Here is a 21,807-nt window from a genome sequence, read left to right on the forward strand (position 1 = left end):
GATGAATGATTAACATCTCGGGGGGAAACTGAGGCATGGGCTCACAGACTCTAAGGCGACAAGCGACCATCATGATCATCTAGTCTGACTTCCTGCACATCCCAGGCTACAGACCCTCACCCGCCCACTCCACTAATAAGCCCATAACCTCTGGCTGAGTTACTGACATCCTCAAATCTTGATTTAAAGACTTCAAGTTACAGATTTCAGAGTAGCAGCCGTGTTAGTCTGTATTCTCAAAAAGAAAAGGAGTACTTGTGGCACCTTAGAGACTAACAAATTTATTAGAGCATAAGCTTTCGTGAGCTACAGCTCACTTCATCGGATGCATTTGGTGGAAAAAACAGAGGAGAGATTTATATACACACACACAGAGAACATGAAACAATGGGTTTATCATACACACTGTAAGGAGAGTGATCACTTAAGATAAGCCACCACCAACAGCAGGGGGGGGAAGGAGGAAAACCTTTCATGGTGACAAGCAGGTAGGCTAATTCCAGCAGTTAACAAGAATATCAGAGGAACAGTGGGGGGGTGGGGTGGGAGGGAGAAATACCATGGGGAAATAGTTTTACTTTGTGTAATGACTCATCCATTCCCAGTCTCTATTCAAGCCTAAGTTAATTGTATCCAGTTTGCAAATTAATTCCAATTCAGCAGTCTCTCGTTGGAGTCTGTTTTTGAAGCTTTTTTGTTGAAGTATAGCCACTCTTAGGTCTGTGATCGAGTGACCAGAGAGATTGAAGTGTTCTCCAACTGGTTTTTGAATGTTATAATTCTTGACGTCTGATTTGTGTCCATTCATTCTTTACGTAGAGACTGTCCAGTTTGGCCAATGTACATGGCAGAGGGGCATTGCTGGCACATGATGGCATATATCACATTGGTAGATGCGCAGGTGAACGAGCCTCTGATAGTGTGGCTGATGTGATTAGGCCCTATGATGGTATCTCCTGAATAGATATGTGGACAGAGTTGGCAACGGGCTATGTTGCAAGGATAGGTTCCTGGGTTAGTGGTTCTGTTGTGTGGTGTGTGGTTGCTGGTGAGTATTTGCTTCAGATTCGGGGGCTGTCTGTAAGCAAGGACTGGTCTGTCTCCCAAGATCTGAGAGAGCGATGGCTCGTCCTTCAGGATAGGTTGTAGATCCTTGATGATGCGTTGGAGGGGTTTTAGTTGGGGGCTGAAGGTGATGGCTAGTGGCGTTCTGTTGTTTTCTTTGTTGGGCCTGTCCTGTAGTAGGTGACTTCTGGGTACTCTTCTGGCTCTGTCAATCTGTTTCTTCACTTCAGCAGGTGGGTACTGTAGTTGTAGGAATGCATGATAGAGATCTTGTAGGTGTTTGTCTCTGTCTGAGGGGTTGGAGCAAATGCGGTTATATCGTAGCGCTTGGCTGTAGACAATGGATCGAGTGGTATGATCTGGATGAAAGCTAGAGGCATGTAGGTAGGAATAGTGGTCAGTAGGTTTCCGATATAGGGTGGTGTTTATGTGACCATCGCTTATTAGCACCGTAGTGTCCAGGAAGTGGACAAGTTACAGAGAATCCACTGATTTAAACCTGCCAGCGACCTGGTCCCCATGCTGCAGGGGAAGGTGAAACACCACCACCGCCCCCGGGTCTCTGCCAATCTGATCCTGGGGAAAATTCCTTCCCGGCTCCAAGTGAGACCCTGAGCATATGGGCAAGATCCACCGGCCAGACACCTGGGAAAGAATTCTCTATAGGCAGCCCCATCAGACCATCCCCTCCAGAAACGTGTCAAGCTCCGTCTTGAGATAAGTCAGATATTTTGCCCCCACTGCTCCCCTTGGGAGGCTGCTCCAGAACTTCACGCCTCTGATGGTCAGAAACCTTTGCCGAATGTCAAGCCTAAACCTGCCGGGTTGCTTGATCCCAGGATGTCTCTGAGCTGCCCACAGGATGTCCTTCCAGAGGCAAGAAGCAGGATTGAAGACAAGATGGAGGAGCTGCAGCAGCATTTTATAGTCTCTTGTCATTTGGCATTTCTTTGTTCCAAAGACACGCATTCCAGGACATGGCATGGAAAAACCTCAGAGTTCTGTCCATAGGCATGTCCCTGCACACCTTGCTGAATCACAAGGCATATCTGCCTTCTCTCAATGGGACAGTTGTATAGCTGATGGTCCTTAATGGGCCATCAAGAAGGCTAGGCAGTGCTGACACCAAATTGTCTGGGGTGTCACCCAGAAGTATAGCACAAGTTTGAAATACAGACAATATAGAGCCAATACTTATAAGTTTGAATATAAAAATAATACATGCATACAGATAGCATAATCATAACCAGGAAACCATAACCTTCCCAGGGATACCTTACTTGCCAACCTTTGTACAATATTTGCTGCAAATATATAACAGTGGTTGCAACAATGATCTATATGGTCACAAAAACAAAAGGAGTACTTGAGGCACCTTAGAGACTAACAAATTTATTTGAGCATAAGCTTTCGTGAGCTATAGCTCACTTCATCCGATGAAGTGAGCTGTAGCTCACAAAAGCTTATGCTCAAATAAATTTGTTAGTCTCTAAGGTGCCACAAGTACTCCTTTTGTTTTTGCGAATACAGACTAACAAGGCTGCTACTCTGAAACCTGTCATATATGGTCACAGTTTATGTCAGTAACATCATTGGTGCCACTTTCTAACTCAGATTTAAGGGTCATAGGACATTCACTGGCTCTCGGAACAAAGGTAAATGTCACCGTATAAGAACAGGAGCTCTGGGTAGCAGGACAGATGGGTGGAGAATGATGCATTTCTTCTTCTAAGACTTGTTCCGTTCCCAAGTGTGTTTCAGTTCCACTCTCTTGCATTTCTGTGACCCACTGGGCTTTGCTACCCTGCACGAGTTGGAGGGTGAATTCTCAGCTAGCTAGTACGGACCCTTGTACCATATCAAGAGTCTGCCAGTAAGCCCCACTTCTAGTGAAGAGTGAGTGCACTGCTGACTCACAGAGGGGGGCAGGTACTTGCCTAAAGTCACAGCGCAATTGTAGTCAATTGTGGTCTAGTGGTTAGAGCAATGGAGTCCAAGCAGAACTCCTGGGTTCTATCCCCAGCTCTGGGAGGGGAGTAGGGCCTAGTGGGTTAGAGGAGGGGGGCTGAGAGCCAGAACTCCTGGGTTCTTGCTCCAGCTCTGTCACTTACCTATTTTGTGATCTTGGGCAAGGAGACGTCCCTGCTCTGTGGCTCAGTTTTCCTCTCGTGCAACATGAAAAAACCATATGTGGTACCTGGAAACAGTTATTCACACTGGGTTAATCCAACAGTTGGCCTTAATCTATTGTCAATTCCTTGGAATGCTCTGAATGACCTAGCAGGTGCTATAGCTCCATAAGGATAATTTTATCTCTGCCAAACTTACTACACCTTTAATCAACACAATTTCAACACATAAGATTTAGGGCTGGTGGAAATTGCAATAATTACCCAGAGGTCAATACTGATTTACACACGACTAGGGTTCCGAGGGCCTATGGTAACACAAATAATAATAATAAACTCCAGTGGAACTACAGCCAGTTGACACCAGCTGGGGGTCTGGCCCCATTGACTCCAGTTGAGCTATGGCTGATTCACACCACCCCAGGATGTGGCTCGCTAAATCTGGGTTGGCATCACTAAGTTATTTGCTTTGAGTTCGAAGGAAATTGCCTTTAGATCCCAAGGAGAGGGGTGGTGCACTGCCCATCTGTATGGAGTCGGAAAAGTTGGCAGGTTTCTCTTTTTTGCTGTTCCCCAGAACTGAGGGCAGCAGGTTATTCTGTCTGTAAATGGTGAACAGAGGCTGTTACAAATGATGCCCCGTCCGATTCCTCAACTGGTACAAGTTCCATGGAATGGCTTTATCAAGAGTGTCTGGCTGGCAGGTGGCCTGGCCACGAAGCGGGATGTTTATCTTTGTGACAGGCCGTTTCTAACACCTCCTCAGCTCTGAAGGACTTGTCAATAAATGAGGGCAGTGAAGGAACATAAATCCACACCATGTAGAGGTCAAGCATAGGGGTTTATTACATACAGCGCTGATGGAGTGTCACCTTGCTTATTAGGCTCAGAGATTCTGCCAATCAATTGATTACAAGGATTCTCCATGGGTGTGGGAAAATGACGGGGTAGGCAGTTCCATACCCACGGATAGGACTAGCCACAAGACAAGATAGCACAGTAGCCAATGGTTAAAGGTTACATAATGTCTCTGCCCATGGTCTCAAGTTAACAAATTAACATTTAACATTTAATTAGTACTTTAATAAATGTATTAGTATAAAATATGTATGCTGAATTCAATTTGGGGTCCATAGGAATCCATAGGGTCCATAGGTAGCTCCCCTGATTGTCCAACAGGTACATTCCTAGGGGTAAAGGAAAGAAACCGTGAAAGTATATGGCAATAAAGATTGTCTTTCAAGTTGCTTATCTGTGTTTTAAGGCAGGCATTGGTCCCTGGGAAAGGGAGGTGGGAGGAGGCCATATCTTATACTGACATGCTTGAACCGTAGTAGTATACCACTTGATAGCATTCATCACCATGAAATTTTTGACAGGTTTCCATGACCCCTTTGGAGCTTATGTCCAGCCCTCCAACCCCATTTCTGTTGGCACCGAAGTTTGGCACCATTGACCATTTTGAAAAAAAAAATCTATGTTTGAATGGGGGAAGTGTTGTGTGAGTTTGTGCTTGGATACATTTAGAGCAAAAGATTGAAAGAATAGAGTGAGAGAGTTTAAAGATGAAAAAAGAAAGTTTGGGTAAGGTTTAGACTTAAAAAGGAAAGAAAGGTTATTTGGGGAGGTTGAGTTAGGAGAGAGGATTTTAAAGGCCTAGTTTGCTATGTTATTAAAGAATAGAAAGATAGAATTTTAAAAAATGGAGATTTTTGTTTTTAAAGGGCCAGTTTGAAAGAATAGAGGCAAGTTATTAAAGAAGACAGATTTTTTGTGAGGTTTTGTAAGGAGAGATGATTTTAAAGGCCTAGTTTGGCATGTTATTAAAGAATAGAAAGTCTTGAGATAAATGTAAAAAGTGTATTAAATATCAGGGTAGGTTAAGAAAAGAGCATTTAAATCATTAAATAATATTTAAAACTGGTTTAAAAAGGAAATTTACTAAGGCAAAGCTTGTTTAGTAAGCACATGGTAAAGACTATAAAGGGGGGCTAAGAAAAACATTTAAACTATTCAATATCAGGGTAGGTTAAGAAAAGAGCATTTAAAAACATTCAAAACTAGGTTGAAAAAGAACACATGGGGCAAAGCCTGTTTAGTAAGCACATGATAAAAAAGTGAATAGAAAAGCATTTAAATACAAGGGTAGGTTAAGAAAAAAGAAAAGGGCAAGAAAAGGGAAAAGAAAGCCCCTTTGCAAAGGGCAAAGATAGGCAGCACATGGTTGAATTCTCAGCTTTCAAGTTTTTCTGTAGAATGAGGCAACTTCCCTGGTTCAGACCCTCTCAGACTTGTTATCACTGCCTTTGGATAGGCCCAGTCAGAGGTTGTTCTACAGCAGCGTCATCGAATTCATTTTCCTGAACCAATCCTAGAGTCCCAAGATTTTAAACAGGAGCCAACTCCCTTCTCTCCCCTTCAACTGCCTTATTCTTATCGGAAAAAACAGACCCTCAGCATATTTTCCTGCCAGCTAGTCCTTTTACATGGGCGCTTTCATACAAGTTAAAACCCTAAGCTTTTAGCAACAAACCGTTTTTAAAAGTTTTCCCCTAGGTTTTAGACTAACATGGGCTATTTTTTAGTAAGAAGAATGTGAAGCTGCACCAAAGCCCCTGCTAGCAAAAACAGCCTCTGGGATCACAGAGAACGAGACTGCTTCTTTCCCAAACTTTTTAACAAACACCAGTAAAAGTTACATTAAGTTTTGTAAAGGAATAAAGCTCTGCTTTATAATGACTTGAAAAGACAAACCTGTCTGAAGACACATTCCTTTATTTAGAGGGGTGTTTCAATAAAAAAGAGCATGCAGAAGCAACCATGGCCTAAACCCTGACTAACAAAAAGGTTTTAAAGCTTTTCCCCAAGGTTTTTAGTAAGAACAACTTGAAACAGCCCTTTGAAGGTAGTGGGTTAGAAAAGAAGAAGACGACCCCTTTGAAAAACAAGGCTATCTGAAGACATGTTCCTTTATTTAACCCCCTTGGCATAGTGTTTCAATAACATGTGACAGGTGAGTCTGCAGAAACAACCCAGGGTTAAAAACACAGAGAACCTGTTTATAAAAGTAATGTATAGTGATAAAAAAGTTTTCCCCCTTGGGTTTAGGCTAGCACTGGTCATTTTTTTAGTAAGGACAGTTTGAAACAGCAGGCTTTTGCAGCAAAGCAGCTGTCAGCAAAAACAGCCTCTGTAAGCCAGTAGATCAGAGATAAGAAGGCTGCTTCTTTGCCTGCTTTTTAACAAATACAAGTGAAAGTTCTATTAAGTTTTGTTGAGGAATAAACACTTTCAAAGACAAGCCTATATGAAGACCAAGCCCTTTATTTAACATTTTTACATGCGTGTTTCAATTTAAAAAAATGAGCATGCAGAAAACGCCCCAGAGTGAAAACCACAGAACCTTAGTAACAGCTAGTTTATATTCCCCTTATTCTGTAACCCAGTAGGTCAGAAAGAAGTTTATTTTCCTCCCCACTTTTTAACAAATCCATGTGAAAGTTATAGTAAGCTTTTATTTTCCTACGGCTTTTAGATTTAAGTATGAATTTTTCTGTTGCATTATCAGAATGTCTTTGTTTTTAAATGTTTGCAACCCATGTGCTGAGACACTGGTACAAGCTCCTCTGTTTGTTTTGGGTCCACATATTTTATTAAAATAATACAACACAGGCTGGAGCTGGAGCTTTCTCTACATTTTAAAAACAGGTAAGACTATTAGGCTAGCCAGTGCTCCATGCACTATAGTCTGCTTTAGCAAGGCTCTAGGGGTCACTCCTTCAGTTTGCTTGATTTTTTTTTTACACAGACTTCTTTCCTAACTTTTTAAATGCTGTGAAAGTTTTAAAAAACGGTGAGATTGCATTGAAAGATACTTTATGAAAGTTATAGCAAGTATTTTATTCCATTTACTGATTGTAAAAGACAAAAACCACTGTTTTGTGACTGCATGAAGCTTAGAGATAGCCTATCTGAAGAATACCCTCACCCCTTGACTTCCCCCCATACTTTTAACACTTGCTAAACATGCAGTGTTCCATTATATAAAGATTTTAACATGAAAATACAGAATTGACTAAGATGTAACATAACATGACCTTTTTAAAAGATATTCTGGAAGCATTATGGGTTTTTTTTAAGTTTATTATGAAAAAGCCGTATTGACTGACCTGTAAGAAAACAAGGCCCCTCTGAGGGATATTTTGTAGAAGTTTAGTGAACTAAAAAGGCTTAAAATACTAGCCTGTCCATTTAAAAATAGTGTTCTTGAAGTACCAAAACAGCAACTGGGTAAGAATATGAAAACTGGCAATTGAGGGGAGTTTACATATATGTTTTAATAAAAAAACAAGAATGCTTTTTAAAGTTTGGATTTATACAAAAAACACAAGAAAAAATAGCTTATGTAAAAGAAGTTAGCTGTTTTTTTAACCAGAGATACGGAGCCTTCCTTACCCCCTCTCTCCACACACACCCACACACTCCCCCCACCCTTTTTTTTTTCCTTCTTTTTTAATGTTTTTTAAAATCTAAACCAAGGACAAACAAATTTTAAAAAAAGCCAGAGCCACAGAGATCAGGCCATGGGGGTAAGAAAGCTGTCCTGAGTTTTAGGGGGCATGTTGATAAGTCTTTTAGTGAAACGGTTTTATAGGCAGCCTATTTGTGTTAGTTGTTATGCTTTAGCATGGGCAAGCATTTATCATTCGGAAGCACTTTCCCACTTTATGAGGTATTACCTCCCCCATCCTATGGCCTATCAGAAATATTAACAAAAATAAGCTTAAAGACACTTTGTAGCAAGGCCTGCAAAGCAATAATTACAATTTTGTTGATCATTATCTTGTCTAAGGCCCTAAACAATATATTTTGGGGTTTTTTTATAAAACTTTTATGCGAACTGTAACTCTAGATGATGTACATCATTAAATGATATGAAACAGTAGACGAGAAACCTGAGACATTGTTGAAATCATAGCGGCTATGATTAAGACCTAATGCAGAGGGCCTTGGGGTGGAAAATGAAAAGGTACAGCCGAAGCGGAAGATGATATGATTTAAGAGGGGTTCTGGGACTGCTTTGAAATGGTCCATAGGGAGCCTATAACCCTCATGCACAAGCACCAGGGCTGGGTGAGGTGCGTGGGCCTTGTTAGAGGAACAGGCCATTCATATACCTTTTGTGTTGTTGACAAACTGTAACCTAACTGCGCATATGCTATGGGGGCAATCTATTGCCCTTTTGACAAACCTTACACCCCTTGAACTCCATAAAAGCACGCTTTACACAGTTATTTTCAACTGACATTTTATTTTACAACACACCCTGTTTTGTTCCCAAAACACTCTCTAACTGTGAGTGTTTTTCCTAGCAAGATTTTGTAATTTGCTGAACGAAGAAGACGTTCAACGTTTTGCATTAAACATTTATCTGTCGGTTTGATGATTTCATCTAAAACGCTATTTGGGTCCTCAGCCTCTGTTACTTTGTCCACCAATTCTGCCCCTAGAGCTAAATGTTCCTGGGTTAAGCAGAGGCACTGCAGCGCGTGTCCCAGAGGGATGATGATATTTAACACACTCTCCATACACAAACTACCGCTAATTTCTTTAATTTTACAATTCACATCATCTAAAGACCAGTATACGCAGGCATGATGCCTCTGACCAGGGGCATCTATGGCACACCCAGGACAATCCTCATTTTGTTTCTCCCTCAGGCAGTGCTTAATGATTCCGTGCACAGCCGCTTGCACAATTGCACGCATCACGGTTTTACTGTTACGAACTTGCACCGGCTTAATACCGAATTTCTCCTTCAAATTTAGATAGTACAGGCCTATAGAATAAGCGTCCCCCGCTGTTTTGGCATTCTGTGGAGCATCTGGTTTTGGGTCTGGGCAAAAACAAATCAGGCCCAAACTGTTCGGTCCTTCGGAGCTGTCGGTGTCCAAAATCTCCAAGTCCTCTGAAGAACCATCGCTCAGCTGCTGAAAAATTGACAGTAAGAAAGGCGTGTAAGGCATCTTTGTACTTTTTCATAACATGATTTTAAAACCTTTTACACCATGTATCAAGAGACCCCTTCGTCATGCAGCTTTTAAAAACAACAAACAACAACAACTGAAATATGTCTCTGTGCAGGCTTGATCCAAAAGGCTCTAGTGAACCAAGCATCTGTCCCTGCCAAAACATCCCTTGAACCTTCTTACATACAACATAGCTGTGCCTCGTCTCCGTACAGACCTTTGTTTCATTTGCTTGGGTTCTCCTGGCCGGGGGCCGGAGTCTCAAACAAATCGTGGCCCAGCGGTCTGGCCTAGTGTTTCTCCACCGCGTTGTTCCTGCGGGAACAGGCATTGTTAGCTATCCCTGTCTCCCCGTTCCCATGACCCATCTTAAACACTGTTTGCCACAATGGTGTGTTTGTTTCTTCAGGTCCCATAGCAGCGACCGTATGACGTCTCTTCACGAGAAGCTTGATTGCCGGTGTTGGCCAGGGCCTTTGAGGTGCAGCCATCTTTAATCATCAGACCCGTTTAAATAGAAGCTCCTCCTTACAACGGCAGCCCTAAATAATTGGCTAAGAGTATCAGGCGCCCTCCCTCCCTAAGTAAGTGCTAAATAGAGGGATGTGTCTTCAAATAGGCTTGTCTTTTACAGTGATTATTCCTTTACAAAACTTTCATCTCTATTTGTTAACAAATTACTTTTATAAACTAGTCGGCTGTGCTTTAACCCTAAGGTAATTAATTTTTTTATTTTACCCTGTGAATAAGATTACTTACAAAGCAATGCCTTCTTGACATAACAAAAGGAAAATGTTTAGTTTGACAAGTCTTTGGTATCATTTTGTTTAAAAAGCAGACCTAGGGCTTTCTTGTTATGTTCTGGCCTTATCTCTGATCACAGAGGCTGTTTTTGCTGACCAGGGCTTTGCTGCTGTTTCAAATTGTGCTTATGAAAATATAACCCATGTTATATTTTTTTATCACTATGCATTACTTTTATAAACAGGTTCTCTGTGTTTTTAACCCTGGGTTGTTTCTGCAGACTCACCTGTCACATGTTATTGAAACACTATGCCAAGGGGGTTAAATAAAGGAACATGTCTTCAGATAGCCTTGTTTTTCAAAGGGGTCGTCTTCTTCTTTTCTAACCCACTACCTTCAAAGGGCTGTTTCAAGTTGTTCTTACTAAAAACCTTGGGGAAAAGCTTTAAAACCTTTTTGTTAGTCAGGGTTTAGGCCATGGTTGCTTCTGCATGCTCTTTTTTATTGAAACACCCCTCTAAATAAAGGAATGTGTCTTCAGACAGGTTTGTCTTTTCAAGTCATTATAAAGCAGAGCTTTATTCCTTTACAAAACTTAATGTAACTTTTACTGGTGTTTGTTAAAAAGTTTGGGAAAGAAGCAGTCTCCTTCTCTGTGATCCCAGAGGCTGTTTTTGCTAGCAGGGGCTTTGGTGCAGCTTCACATTCTTCTTACTAAAAAATAGCCCATGTTAGTCTAAAACCTAGGGGAAAACTTTTAAAAACGGTTTGTTGCTAAAAGCTTAGGGTTTTAACTTGTATGAAAGCGCCCATGTAAAAGGACTAGCTGGCAGGAAAATATGCTGAGGGTCTGTTTTTTCCAATAAGAATAAGGCAGTTGAAGGGGAGAGAAGGGAGTTGGCTCCTGTTTAAAATCTTGGGACTCTAGGATTGGTTCAGGAAAATGAATTCGATGACGCTGCTGTAGAACAACCTCTGACTGGGCCTATCCAAAGGCAGTGATAACAAGTCTGAGAGGGTCTGAACCAGGGAAGTTGCCTCATTCTACAGAAAAACTTGAAAGCTGAGAATTCAACCATGTGCTGCCTATCTTTGCCCTTTGCAAAGGGGCTTTCTTTTCCCTTTTCTTGCCCTTTTCTTTTTTCTTAACCTACCCTTGTATTTAAATGCTTTTCTAGTCACTGTTTTACCATGTGCTTACTAATGTAAGCGGGGTAATTGTCCTGCTCTTGTGGGGAACTTTCCTGGCTTCTGCACTACGCCAGTGAAGTGGGCTAGCGAAAGGATCTGAGTCCTCGCTCCCACTTCCTTTAACCACTGGCCTCCCTGCCCTTGAGGACTCCCCTTCCACTCTCCTGTCTGGCAGAGTCCTCGTAACCCTAACAAGGCTGGGCCCAGGATTCCTGGAGGGCTCAACCCCCAACCCTGCTGTGGTCACCTAGGGCAGGGGCTAGGGTGTCCCCACTCCGGGGTGCTCTCTCTGCACTAGGCACTTCTCTGACCCACTGATCATTACATACATGTTAAAGCAAATGCAAGTCATTTAATCAACAATTAATTTTAAAAAGAATAAGGAATCATGGGAAAGGTTAAAGAAAACACATCACGCCACTCTGTGGCAGGGAACATCACAAACAGTGTCTCTGGAACGTCCGGGCAGTTCACAGTCTGTTCCTTGTAAGTCCCAGGCCTTCTTCTCGGGCCCTGGCTGTGCTGCAGGGATGCTGTGGCTTGGACATTTGCTCTGGTGGTGGCCACACGCTCTAAGGGGTAGGACCCTTCTTCCCAGTATCGCCCCCGCCCTGTCGGGGTTACGATCCAAGCCTGGCCTGCAGAGCCTCTTGGCTGAGGCGTCTCCCTGTGCTGGGCCTGCTGCCCAGGGTCCCCCTCGCTCTTCCCAGCTGCTCACCGCATCCAGCTCTGGACTGCTCCAGCCCTAGCTCCACCACTCTGTCTCTGCACTGCTGCTGCTGCTCTGCCTCCCTGGGCTGCCTCTTTGGCCCTTCTGGGTCTGGTTGCTGCAGCTCTGCTCCCAGGACAGGTCTGCTCTGCAGGCTGCTTCTGTGACTCTGCTCCCAGCACTGACCTGCTCCCTGGGCTGCTTTTCTGGCCCCTCTGGCTCTGGTTGCTGCAGCTCTGCTCCCAGGGCAAGTCTGCTCTCTCTGGGCTGTGCCTCTGGCTTTGGGGCTGCAACTCTGCTCCCAGGACAGGGTCTGCTCTCTCTGGGCTGCTTTTCTGGTGCCTCTGGATCCGGCACAGCTCTGCCCCCCAGCTCAGCTTGGGCCCCTGCTTTCTCCTTAGCTCGGCCCCACTCTATCTGACCCAGGCAATTCCAGCTCACATGGAGGACGGGACCTCCCTGGCCTCCTGACTCCCTGATTAGCCTGCTCGCCCTGTCATTCAAGCTGACCTGGAGCATTGGCCTCTCCCCATTGTTCCTGGGGGCTGTCAGTCCCTGGCTCTGGGAGGGGAGTGTGGTCTAGTGGTTAGCGCAGCGGGGCTGGGAGTCAGGACTCCTGGGTTGTGTCTCCGGCTCTGGGAGGGGAAAAGCGGCTTGGGAGAAGGTAGTCGGGGGGTCGGTTAAGGGCAGGCCTCACTCTAACCTCTCCTCTCCTCTCTGTCTCTTCCAGAAGGCTCCGGATTTCGTTTGTCGCTTCTGCTATAACTGCTGTCCTGGGAACGGTGGATTTGGGTTCTGCTGCTCTTCATGACCCCCTTTGCCGGTCACACTACGGGCACCGCAAACCTCCCCAACCCTGCCTGGGAGCAGAGCCACGCCAGCCTGGGGCCGAAATCGCCTGCACCGAGCAACTGGGCTCGGGAAGGGCGGACTCTAACTCTCCTGCTCAACCCCAATAAAGTGTCTGTCTAGACGTGGAGTTTGTGTCTTTACTCCCATGTGCTTGTCGCCGATTCGCTGTTGGGCTGTGCCAGACCCCGCTCGCTGCAGCACAGCTCCCCTTAGTGCCACACTGCAGTGTTGTTGTAGATGGGTTGGTCCCAGAGGGACAAGGTGAAGGAAGGAAAATCTTTTCTTTGACCAACTTCTCTTGGTGAGAGAGACAAACTTTCAAGCTACACAGAGCTCTTCTTCAGGACTGGGAAATGTACTCAGAGTATCACAGCTAAATACAATGGAGCAGATTGTTTGGCACAAGGAGTTAATGCATATTTCAAGGCCCTGCCTAGATTTCAGAGCCCAAGCTCCAGTCCAAGCTAGAATGTCTATATGGCTATTAGCCCCACAGCACTAGCCCCACAAGTCTGCAGCTCCAGGCTCGCCCTCCTCCGTGACATAGTGTCAGGGCTGGTCGAAAAATCCACACTGATTTCAATTCCATCCTCAAAACTCACCTTTCCCATAACACATATAGGAATTTGCAACCTGATGACAGCTGGGCAGATGGCAGGTTGTTTGTCACCTTGTCTCTTCCACTCCTCCCCAGGGCTATATCTTTGTCCACCCAGCATAGATGGATGTTTTATATCTGTAAGTGCTTCTGGGCAAGTGCTACTGTTTATTATATCATCTCTCCTCTACCTTGCATGTCAGTTCCCTGTGAGATGAGAAATCAGTCCGGCTATTGGTTGGTTGTAGTTGTTTATTTGCTCTTAAGGATCTTTGTTTTCAGTTTGTACTGATTCAGTTTGTACTAAAGAAGTTGGCGGATGTGATTGCAGAGCCATTGGCCATTATCTTTGAAAACTCATGGCGACCGGGGGAGGTCCCGGACGACTGGAAAAAGGCTAATGTAGTGCCCATCTTTAAAAAAGGGAAGAAGGAGGATCCTGGGAACTACAGGCCAGTCAGCCTCACCTCAGTCCCTGGAAAAATCATGGAACTGGTCCTCAAAGAATCAATTCTGAAGCACTTTGAGGAGAGGAAAGTGATCAGGAACAGTCAGCATGGCTCAGCAGCAGTTCTGCAGAAAAGGACCTAAGGGTTACAGTGGAGGAGAAGCTGGATATGAGTCAACAGTGTGCCCTTGTTGCCAAGGCCAATGGCATTTGGGGCTGTATAAGTAGGAGCATTGCCAGCAGATCAAGGGACATGATTGTTCCCCTCTATTTGGTAGTGGTGAGGCCTCATCTGGAGTTCTGTGTCCAGTTTTGGGCCCTACACTACAAGAAGGATGTAGAAAAATTGGAAAATGTGCAGCGGAGGGCAACAAAAATGATTAGGGGACTGGAACACATGACTTATGAGGAGAGGCTGAGGGAGCTGGGATTATTTAGTCTGCGGAAGAGAAGAATGAGGGGGGATTTGATAGATGCTTTCAACTACCTGAAGGGGGTTCCAAAGAGGATGGATCTAGACTGTTCTCAGTGGTAGCAGATGACAGAACAAGGAGCAATGGTCTCAAGTTGCAGTGGGAGAGGTTTAGGTTGGATATTAGGAAAAACTTTTTCACTGCGAGGGTGTTGAAACACTGGAATGCGTTACCTAGGGAGGTGGTGGAATCTCCTTCCTTAGAAGTTTTTAAGGTCAGGCTTGACAAAGCCCTGGCTGGGATGATTTAGTTGGGGTTGGTCCTGCTTTGAGCAGGGGGTTGGACTAGATGATCTCCTGAGGTCCCTTCCAACCCTGATATTCTACGATTCGTAGAGAAAACTTCCTGGGTTTTATAAAAGCTGTGATCCTGCATTTGCTGATTTCCACATGAATTTTAGACTGATCCAGTACATGAAAATACGGATGATGTTCAGAAAATCCAATACATGATGTCAGGTAAATGTGTTAATGTTAATCCTAAATTAGGCTAAGTGTGCCTGCGTGAGTGTCTATTAAAGTAAGGCGATGTAGTGGAAAATACACATGTGTATGCGTGGGCTTATGTGTACATGTGTACATTAAGTAAACCACAGTATTAAACTGCTTTTACTTTCTTGGAAACCTTTTCTCTATTTGTTGCTTTTCTCTGTTCTCCCATCTCCCAATACTAACCCTGATATTTACCCACAAAACTGCAAAGATGATTTTTTTTTGCACTGGTTTTCACCTGTTTTTTTTTAATCTTTATAATAAACACTGATATAATCTCAGGACATTTTCAATAAAATAATAACTGAAAACCAAGGGGATTCTTTACAATATATACCCTAGCCCTGGAACAGAGAAGACACAAACGGCATGCAGGCGGCCCCCTCTCAGTAATCCCAGGCCATACACCCATGCTTGGTTTTCAAGGAGCAACCCTGCCCCAAGAACTGACTCCGGTTAGAGAGATTAAGACAGAGAGCAAACTCTTTTACTGCTTGCTACAGCTCCCTCCTGAAGTAAACCCCATCACAAAATGAACGACAACGCAGAATGGCTAAGGAAAAGGACTTGGAAGACTACATGTAACAGTCCCACTGGGTGGCTCCTGCTGTAATATGTTTGTGCAGTGCCCATCACAGTGGGGTGGGTCCTTGTGACAGATGGGAGACCTTGGAAGCATGTAAAAATGTGCCAGATGCTCTGTGTCCCTGGGATATTGATAGCCTTTTGTACCAGGATATGTTCTACGTAACTGTGTGTTCCTGGCTCACTGGGTGGGTTTCTTCTGGAAACTGGAATCAGAACTGCACTCTCCCAATGCTGGTTATGCTGATCCCCCCGGGCCCAAGCCATATAAAGGGGCAGCTGGAACTGACTCAGGACCCTCATTTGATCCTCCAGCTGATGTAAGATTACTGGAAGGGTTGGAAACCTGTCAGGGCCTCCTTGTGGATCCTGGTATAGAGTTGCCAACAGCTCCGTATTATAAGCACCATGATTACACCTGCACTGTCTGCTGAGGACTGCTGCTCCAGCCGACTGACTACAGCTGGCGTCGTCGTACCGGGGGCAGCATCAAGGGAAGTTCTAGAATCCACGACTCTGGGACAGCCCCGCAGGCAGCAGCAGGTAGATTCAGGGCTCGTGTCCCTTCACAGGTCAATGGAGACTCTGAGATCACATTGTGCTGGGGTATCTTTGTCCATCCCAATGACATGGCCGAAGAACCTGCAACACCAGTTTTGAATAATGAGCAACTGAAGGAAGGCCAGATCGCCAAGAAATCACCACATCTAACAGGTGCCAGACCTTGAGTTCGGTCTGCCCCACTGGATTGCAGGAAAGTTGCTCCTTCTTCAGTGACTTGATCACTTTGTGGCAGAAGGAGCTCCGCATTGCCAGCTCTGGTGCAGGTGAGCTCTCTGACAAGAACTGTGTTGTACCCAGTACTGTTCACTGCTAACACGCTCCATGTGGCGGCATGGGACGCACCCCTAAGGTCTGCTTTGGACTTCCTATATTATAAGGGATGTCCCTTATTTAAATAACAAATTGCCTGTCCCATACTAAATCAATACAGGATGCCTGTTATCCTGGAGTTCAGCTAGGGTTGCCTCCTGGCCGGTTTTACAGACTTGGCGATTGCTGGTGAAAATGTGCCGTTGATTTTTTCACTGGGACCAACTGAGGGAACGTTGGTCCCAGTGGAAAAACCCCCTGGGACATAAGCTGCATGCATGCACAGCCTGGCAGTGAGACCGCGCACATCCGGCTGGGAGCACGGCCGGCTTGGTACCCCGGGCCCTGCTCTGTGTGGAGGACTCATCTCACAAGGGAGGCGAGGAGCAGGGTGGTGCTAGGAAAACTGTCCCGTATGATTGAAATACAGTGTTGGGAGCCCTAGAGATGGGGGGCGCCCGGCGAGCTGGTGTAGGCGCTGACTGGCAGCATGATCTATTTTCTCGATAATGCTTTTGTCCTAAATCAATGTCCTGTGCCCTGGGAGAGCCGGCTGGTCATTGGGAGCCCGTCCGTAAGCCCTGGCAGAGAGCGGCCCACTGCTGCTGGACTAAAGTCAGACCAGGACACAGGTCTCCACCCACAGACAGGTGACTGCCGGAGCTTGGCAGGTGGGAAGGGGGAGAAGGGAGTTGACAGAGGCAGAGTGTGTACATGGCGGGGGGGGGGCAGAGGGGCTAGGAGGGGCGGGGCAGAGAGCTACTGGCCTGCCATCCCACTGACTCATGCAGGGGAGGGCACATTAGGCTCAGTATCAGGGTATAAATACAGCAGCTGAACCCGCCAGACTCACCTTTCTGGTTTCCAGAAGAGCCCAACACCAGCTCTCAAGGGACAGAAACTGGGCAGAAGGGGCCATGCAGCTGAGTAGCCTGGCCAGGGTCCTCCTCCTCTCCCTCCTGCTCCTGGAGAGGGCTAGAGCCGCACCGCTGGAGGTAAGGCTGGCGTTTCTTCTGAGAACAAACTCCCTTCATCTGTCCCCATAAAATCAGCGTTAGACAGACAGCTGTTCCACACACTGCCAGCTCTTTGGGGCAGGGCCTGTCTCTGGCTGTTTCTGGGCAGTTCCTAGCATGACGGGGCCCTGATCTCAGCTGGGGCAGGGCCTGTCTCTGGCTGTGGGTCTGGGCATGTCCCACACAATGGGGCCCCGATCTTGGTTGGGGACTGTACAGCACCTGGCACAATGAGGCCTTGATCCTCAACTGGGACTTCTAGACGCTACCATAATCCCTGCAATTAAATAATAATCTCAGTGCAAAAAATCCTACAAATTACACTGTAAACCCACGAAAGCCAGGGGCAGATAAATCGATAAATACTGGATGGATGGATGGATGGATGGATGGATAAACAGATGGATGAATAGATAGATAGTGAAAGTCAATGGAGCGATGCCAGTTTACAACAGCTGCGGATCTGCCCCATTGTTGCTCTTTAGCAGCATTAACTGGCCTGCGTTAGGTCATAGTTTGCTCTCACGGCAGAGTAAGTCCATTGTAATTTATGGAATTACACCTGGTTCCCACGGTGGGGTACTCAGAGCTGAGGTACTAGTTCCTCTTCCACACCTTTTCTAAAACAGACGCTCTAGCTCAACCACCAGATCTGGGCAGGATGCAGGGATCCCTGGGGGTGGTTCTCTGGCCTGTCTGATGCAGAACGGCAGAGTGACTGATCAGTGGTCTTCGGCTCTATGAGTCTATGATATGGGAGGAAGGGGGCACAAAGAACGAACTCTTGGCTTTTTCTAACAGGGTTGACAGTATGGATCTGATTACTATTATGACCCCCAGGTAAGTCTCAGACATTCTGTCGGATAGGAGAGCCTCTTATAATGAGAGATCAGACACAGCTCTTGGGCCTTTCCTGTGGAAAGTGGAAGAGACAGATTAAATGAAAGCCACCTGGTGCATCAAACCCACAGAAGAACCTAGATAGATGGATGGCCAGGCTCATGGAGGACTCTAGTCTATCTCCCTGATAGTTCAGGGACCCCCATTATGTGTCCATTTTGGCAGGGCCAACCTAAAAAAACATGGTTCCTGCAGTCTTTGAAGCTGAGCACCACCACCAACCGGCTGCCAAGTGCTTCACAATAACAGCCAGCTAGAAGCTGTCAGGGACAGTTACACAAGTGTTAGGCTCAGCTGATGTGTTCATCCCACTGTACAGGGGGCAGGTGCTGGGTAGAACTAAAAGCATGTGTCTGTGTCACAGGTTTTCAAATACATGTGTGAAGAGATAGCTAGATATGCAGGTGTGTGGATGATGAATATATAAGTATATATGGGGCTACATAGATAAGTACATATGGAGATTCATGGAGGATAGGTCCATCAATGGTGTCCCTGGCCTCTGTTTGCCAGAAGCTGGGAATGAGCGATGGGATGGATCACTTGATGATTGATCCCCTGTTCTCTTCATTCCCACTGGGGCACCTGGCACTGGCCACTGTCAGAAGATAGGATACTGGGCTAGATGGACCTTTGGTCTGACCCAGTCTGGCCATTCTTATTCTTATGATTTTACAAGTTGCACATCTCTTTATATGTCACTAAAATCCAGCCCATGAGTTTGTCCCAGTTCCATAACTTCTTGTTCTGTTCTTTCCTTATCTTAGTTTTGGATACCAGCATTCCAGGTACTAGTCTGTGAAGATACTTCCCTAGTTTGTACGAATATATCTTGATTTTGACAAATTTCCTATCTGCTTATGCCAAACGCTTACTTCAGCAAAAACACAAGGAGTTATGGGATATGTAGCCTAAAGGAACAGTGTTATGGTACAGGCCAGTTTAGCCTGTATCCCTGTTACAGTATTTGTGCTGAATGTTACTGCTACTTAATACATACTAATATACACTGATGGTGCAGTGTGTGTGTGTGTGTGTATATATATATGCTAGCCAGCAGATATTAGTCAACAGATGGATGACCAGTGATTTTCGGGTCTCAATTTGGGGTCCCAGAGGGGTCTGATTTTCAGAGGCAGGGGGCTCAGCACTTCCTGAAAATTAAAGTGTCTCAAGTAGGGCCTGAAAAATCTCTACTTACTTTTGCAAATCTTCAGCCCTTTGCTCACGTCTCATCATCTCCCAAATGCTCTAACTCCTGGTTTTCCTAACAAAATACGGCACAGGGACAAGCAGGCCTTTGGCAGCAGGTAAGTACTAATTGCTGCTTTCTTTGGGGAGTAACTTCAGTTTACGGGCTAGATCCCAGCTGCTGTCAATTGGCCTTAGCTCCACTGGTGTCTATGGGGCCAGATACTAGCTGGGATCACTGAATCGTAGCTCCATTGGAGTCCATGGGGCCAGATCCCAGCTGGGGTCAATCGGCCGTAGCTCCACTGGTGTCTATGGGGCCAGATCCTAGAGGGGGGGTCACTTGATCATAGCTCCATTGGTGTCTATGGGACCAGATTCCAGATGGGGTCAATCGTCCATAGGTCAATTGGAGTCCATGGACCAGATGTTCACTGAAGACTAGTACAGATGTTTCCATCTTAGCCCATCAAAAAGGCAGCAGCCCCTGGGCAGACAGAAAACTCTCACGGGTCAACAACTGAAAAGTGCTTAGTGATTTTGAATCCCTCTGTGTTTGGGGGTACGGCTTTGAAAACCTTCGAGGGCCCTGCTTTTCAGAAAGCGCCGAGCACTTGCCTTCTGAAAATCGGGGCTCTTCAAGGTGTCTACAGCTGCACTCCCAGCAACTGAGGCACTCAAAAACATTAGTCGCTTTTGTGGGCTAAATCTTGGCCCACAATCCTCATTTGCCCTGCAGCCGTGCCAAGATGTCCCTGGTGCTACACAGACACAGACACAATGGAGACTGGGGCCCATTGTGCCAGGCACTGCATAGGCACACAATGAAAGTCAGCCTCTGCCCCATTTGCGTTCAGGAGCCCATAGTGCGGGCCATGCACACACTGATCTTCTCCCCTCACTGACCCACCTCGCCCCCAAATTCTGTTTGTTTCTCCTCCCCTGTTACTCCCTGTTCTATCACCTCCATTTTCTGTGCTCATGGGCCCCAGTTCTTCCTACCCCACATCCTGCCTTCCTGCACCTCCAAAGCACTGCAGAACAGTTGCCACTGAGAACCAGGACTTCATCTTCATTGCACGAGGAGCTCTCGAATTTTAGGACTATCCCACAAAATTTGGAACCAATGCCATCAATAGGGCTAGAGGAGTCCCATTTCCTCTCAGGGTGGGTGGATGGAGGGGTCCATCTGACAGGGAAGAGCCCACAGAACGACAACCTCTAGCAGCTGGATTCCAGCTGTGACTGCCAGGGGATCCCCAATGGGGTAACACAGACAGCCAGGTAATCAGAGCGCAAGGGACATCTCAGCTGGAGTGTCTAGGGCCGAATCCCCATTCCCCAAATATCCACTGCCTCTTGTCCGCTCTGACTCCCCTGGTCCATTGCCTGGCCTAGCAATAAGGGGTTGGGGAAGGTCAGTGCTGGGAAATGCAGGTCTGGCTGAAAGGGGAAGTCGGGCTGTGCTGAGGGAAATGGATGGTGAGGGGCTCAGACACAAGGGGGTTGGAGGCCACTCTACAAACCTGGGAGATACATTCCCAGCAGGCTCCACTGTCAGCCCCTGGGGTGGAGGGTTCTTCCTGGGCACAGGGAGGAGAATAGAGGTAAGGTGCCGAAGAGCAAGTGTGAAAAATGGAACAGTTTTTTCGGGGCGGGGGGGTGGGAGGGGAAGAGAAGTAGAGTAGTCTATATAAAACAAAGCCCCTAATGTCAGGACGGTCCCAATATCAGGACGTCTGGTCACCCTAAATGGAGAGAAAAAAACACCCATTATTTCTTGCAGGGCGGACAATAAAACCCAGGAGCCCCAGTGAGTTATGGGCTGGATGTTATTTAATATCATCTGAGGGTCCCCCAGGCAGGGAGATGAGATCCAAACCAAGAGCCCCAGTGTGGCGATGGGAGTCCCGTGTCTCTCATGCTGGGTGGGCAGAGGGGGCCATCTAACAGGGAAGAGCCCACCCAGTGTCCCGCTCTGCCAGCGGGATTCCAGTGATGACTGCAAGGGGCTCCCCAGTGGGGTAACACGGGCAGTCCCAGTGATCAGTGCACAAGGGGCATCTCTGCTGCTGGGTTCCCTGTAGAGTCAGGGCTTCACAGCTGGGACTCCAGGCCCTTTCCCAGCTGGCTCCTCCTACCCCCCACTCTGTATGAATGGGCCACTGGAGACTCTGCCCCACCTCGTGTCTGGCTCGGCCCAGGCCAGCGCTCTCTCTGTGCAACACGGGAAGGGAAACCCCTGGGGAAGGGATGTTTCCAGGTCAGGGTCCCCTGCTGGGTCAGATATCCCCTGACGGAAGGGAGAGAATGGGGACCAGCACGTTAACCTCTGGCTCTTTCTTACAGACTGGTTTTGGTTTTAACCTGGGGCTGGTGAGTGATTATTGTTTATTTTTTTCTATTACAGTAGGACCTACAGGCTAGGGACCCATTGCGCTAGGCGCTGTGCAAAGATAGCAAAGATGGTTCCTGTCCCAGAGAGTTCACAATGTATGTTTCAGATCAGAAAA

At 46.3% G+C, this 21,807-nt stretch overlaps 1 protein-coding gene and 1 long non-coding RNA gene across 5 annotated transcripts; one reads left to right on the top strand and one right to left on the bottom strand.

Annotated features, from left to right (window-relative positions):
• The first annotated feature begins 5,656 nt into the window (after positions 1 to 5,656).
• Positions 5,657 to 12,840, top strand: LOC119847566. Of its 3 annotated transcripts, none has more exons than XR_006276864.1 (4): positions 5,657 to 6,207; positions 9,023 to 9,198; positions 9,633 to 9,807; positions 12,598 to 12,840. It is a non-coding gene; the product is annotated as an uncharacterized LOC119847566 (long non-coding RNA). The 3 variants fall into 3 exon arrangements; XR_005290119.2 differs by lacking the exon at positions 5,657 to 6,207 and adding an exon at positions 6,230 to 6,902 and having other exon boundaries at positions 9,023 to 9,211; XR_005290121.2 differs by lacking the exon at positions 5,657 to 6,207 and adding an exon at positions 6,233 to 6,902.
• LOC119847565 lies at positions 7,916 to 9,650 on the bottom strand. Of its 2 annotated transcripts, none has more exons than XM_043501935.1 (2): positions 9,441 to 9,650; positions 7,916 to 9,181 (listed from the first exon to the last, which is right to left on the bottom strand). In XM_043501935.1, exons 1-2 carry the CDS (start codon positions 9,552 to 9,554, stop codon positions 8,504 to 8,506), a joined length of 792 nt encoding a protein of 263 aa, XP_043357870.1. In that variant the 5' UTR covers positions 9,555 to 9,650; the 3' UTR covers positions 7,916 to 8,503. The 2 variants fall into 2 exon arrangements, with proteins under 2 accessions (XP_043357870.1, XP_038238347.1); XM_038382419.2 differs by having other exon boundaries at positions 7,916 to 9,184.
• Positions 12,841 to 21,807: the final 8,967 nt, after the last annotated feature.

Source organism: Dermochelys coriacea, chromosome 24, assembly GCF_009764565.3.
Source record: "Dermochelys coriacea isolate rDerCor1 chromosome 24, rDerCor1.pri.v4, whole genome shotgun sequence".
Taxonomy (NCBI): Eukaryota; Metazoa; Chordata; order Testudines; family Dermochelyidae; genus Dermochelys; species Dermochelys coriacea.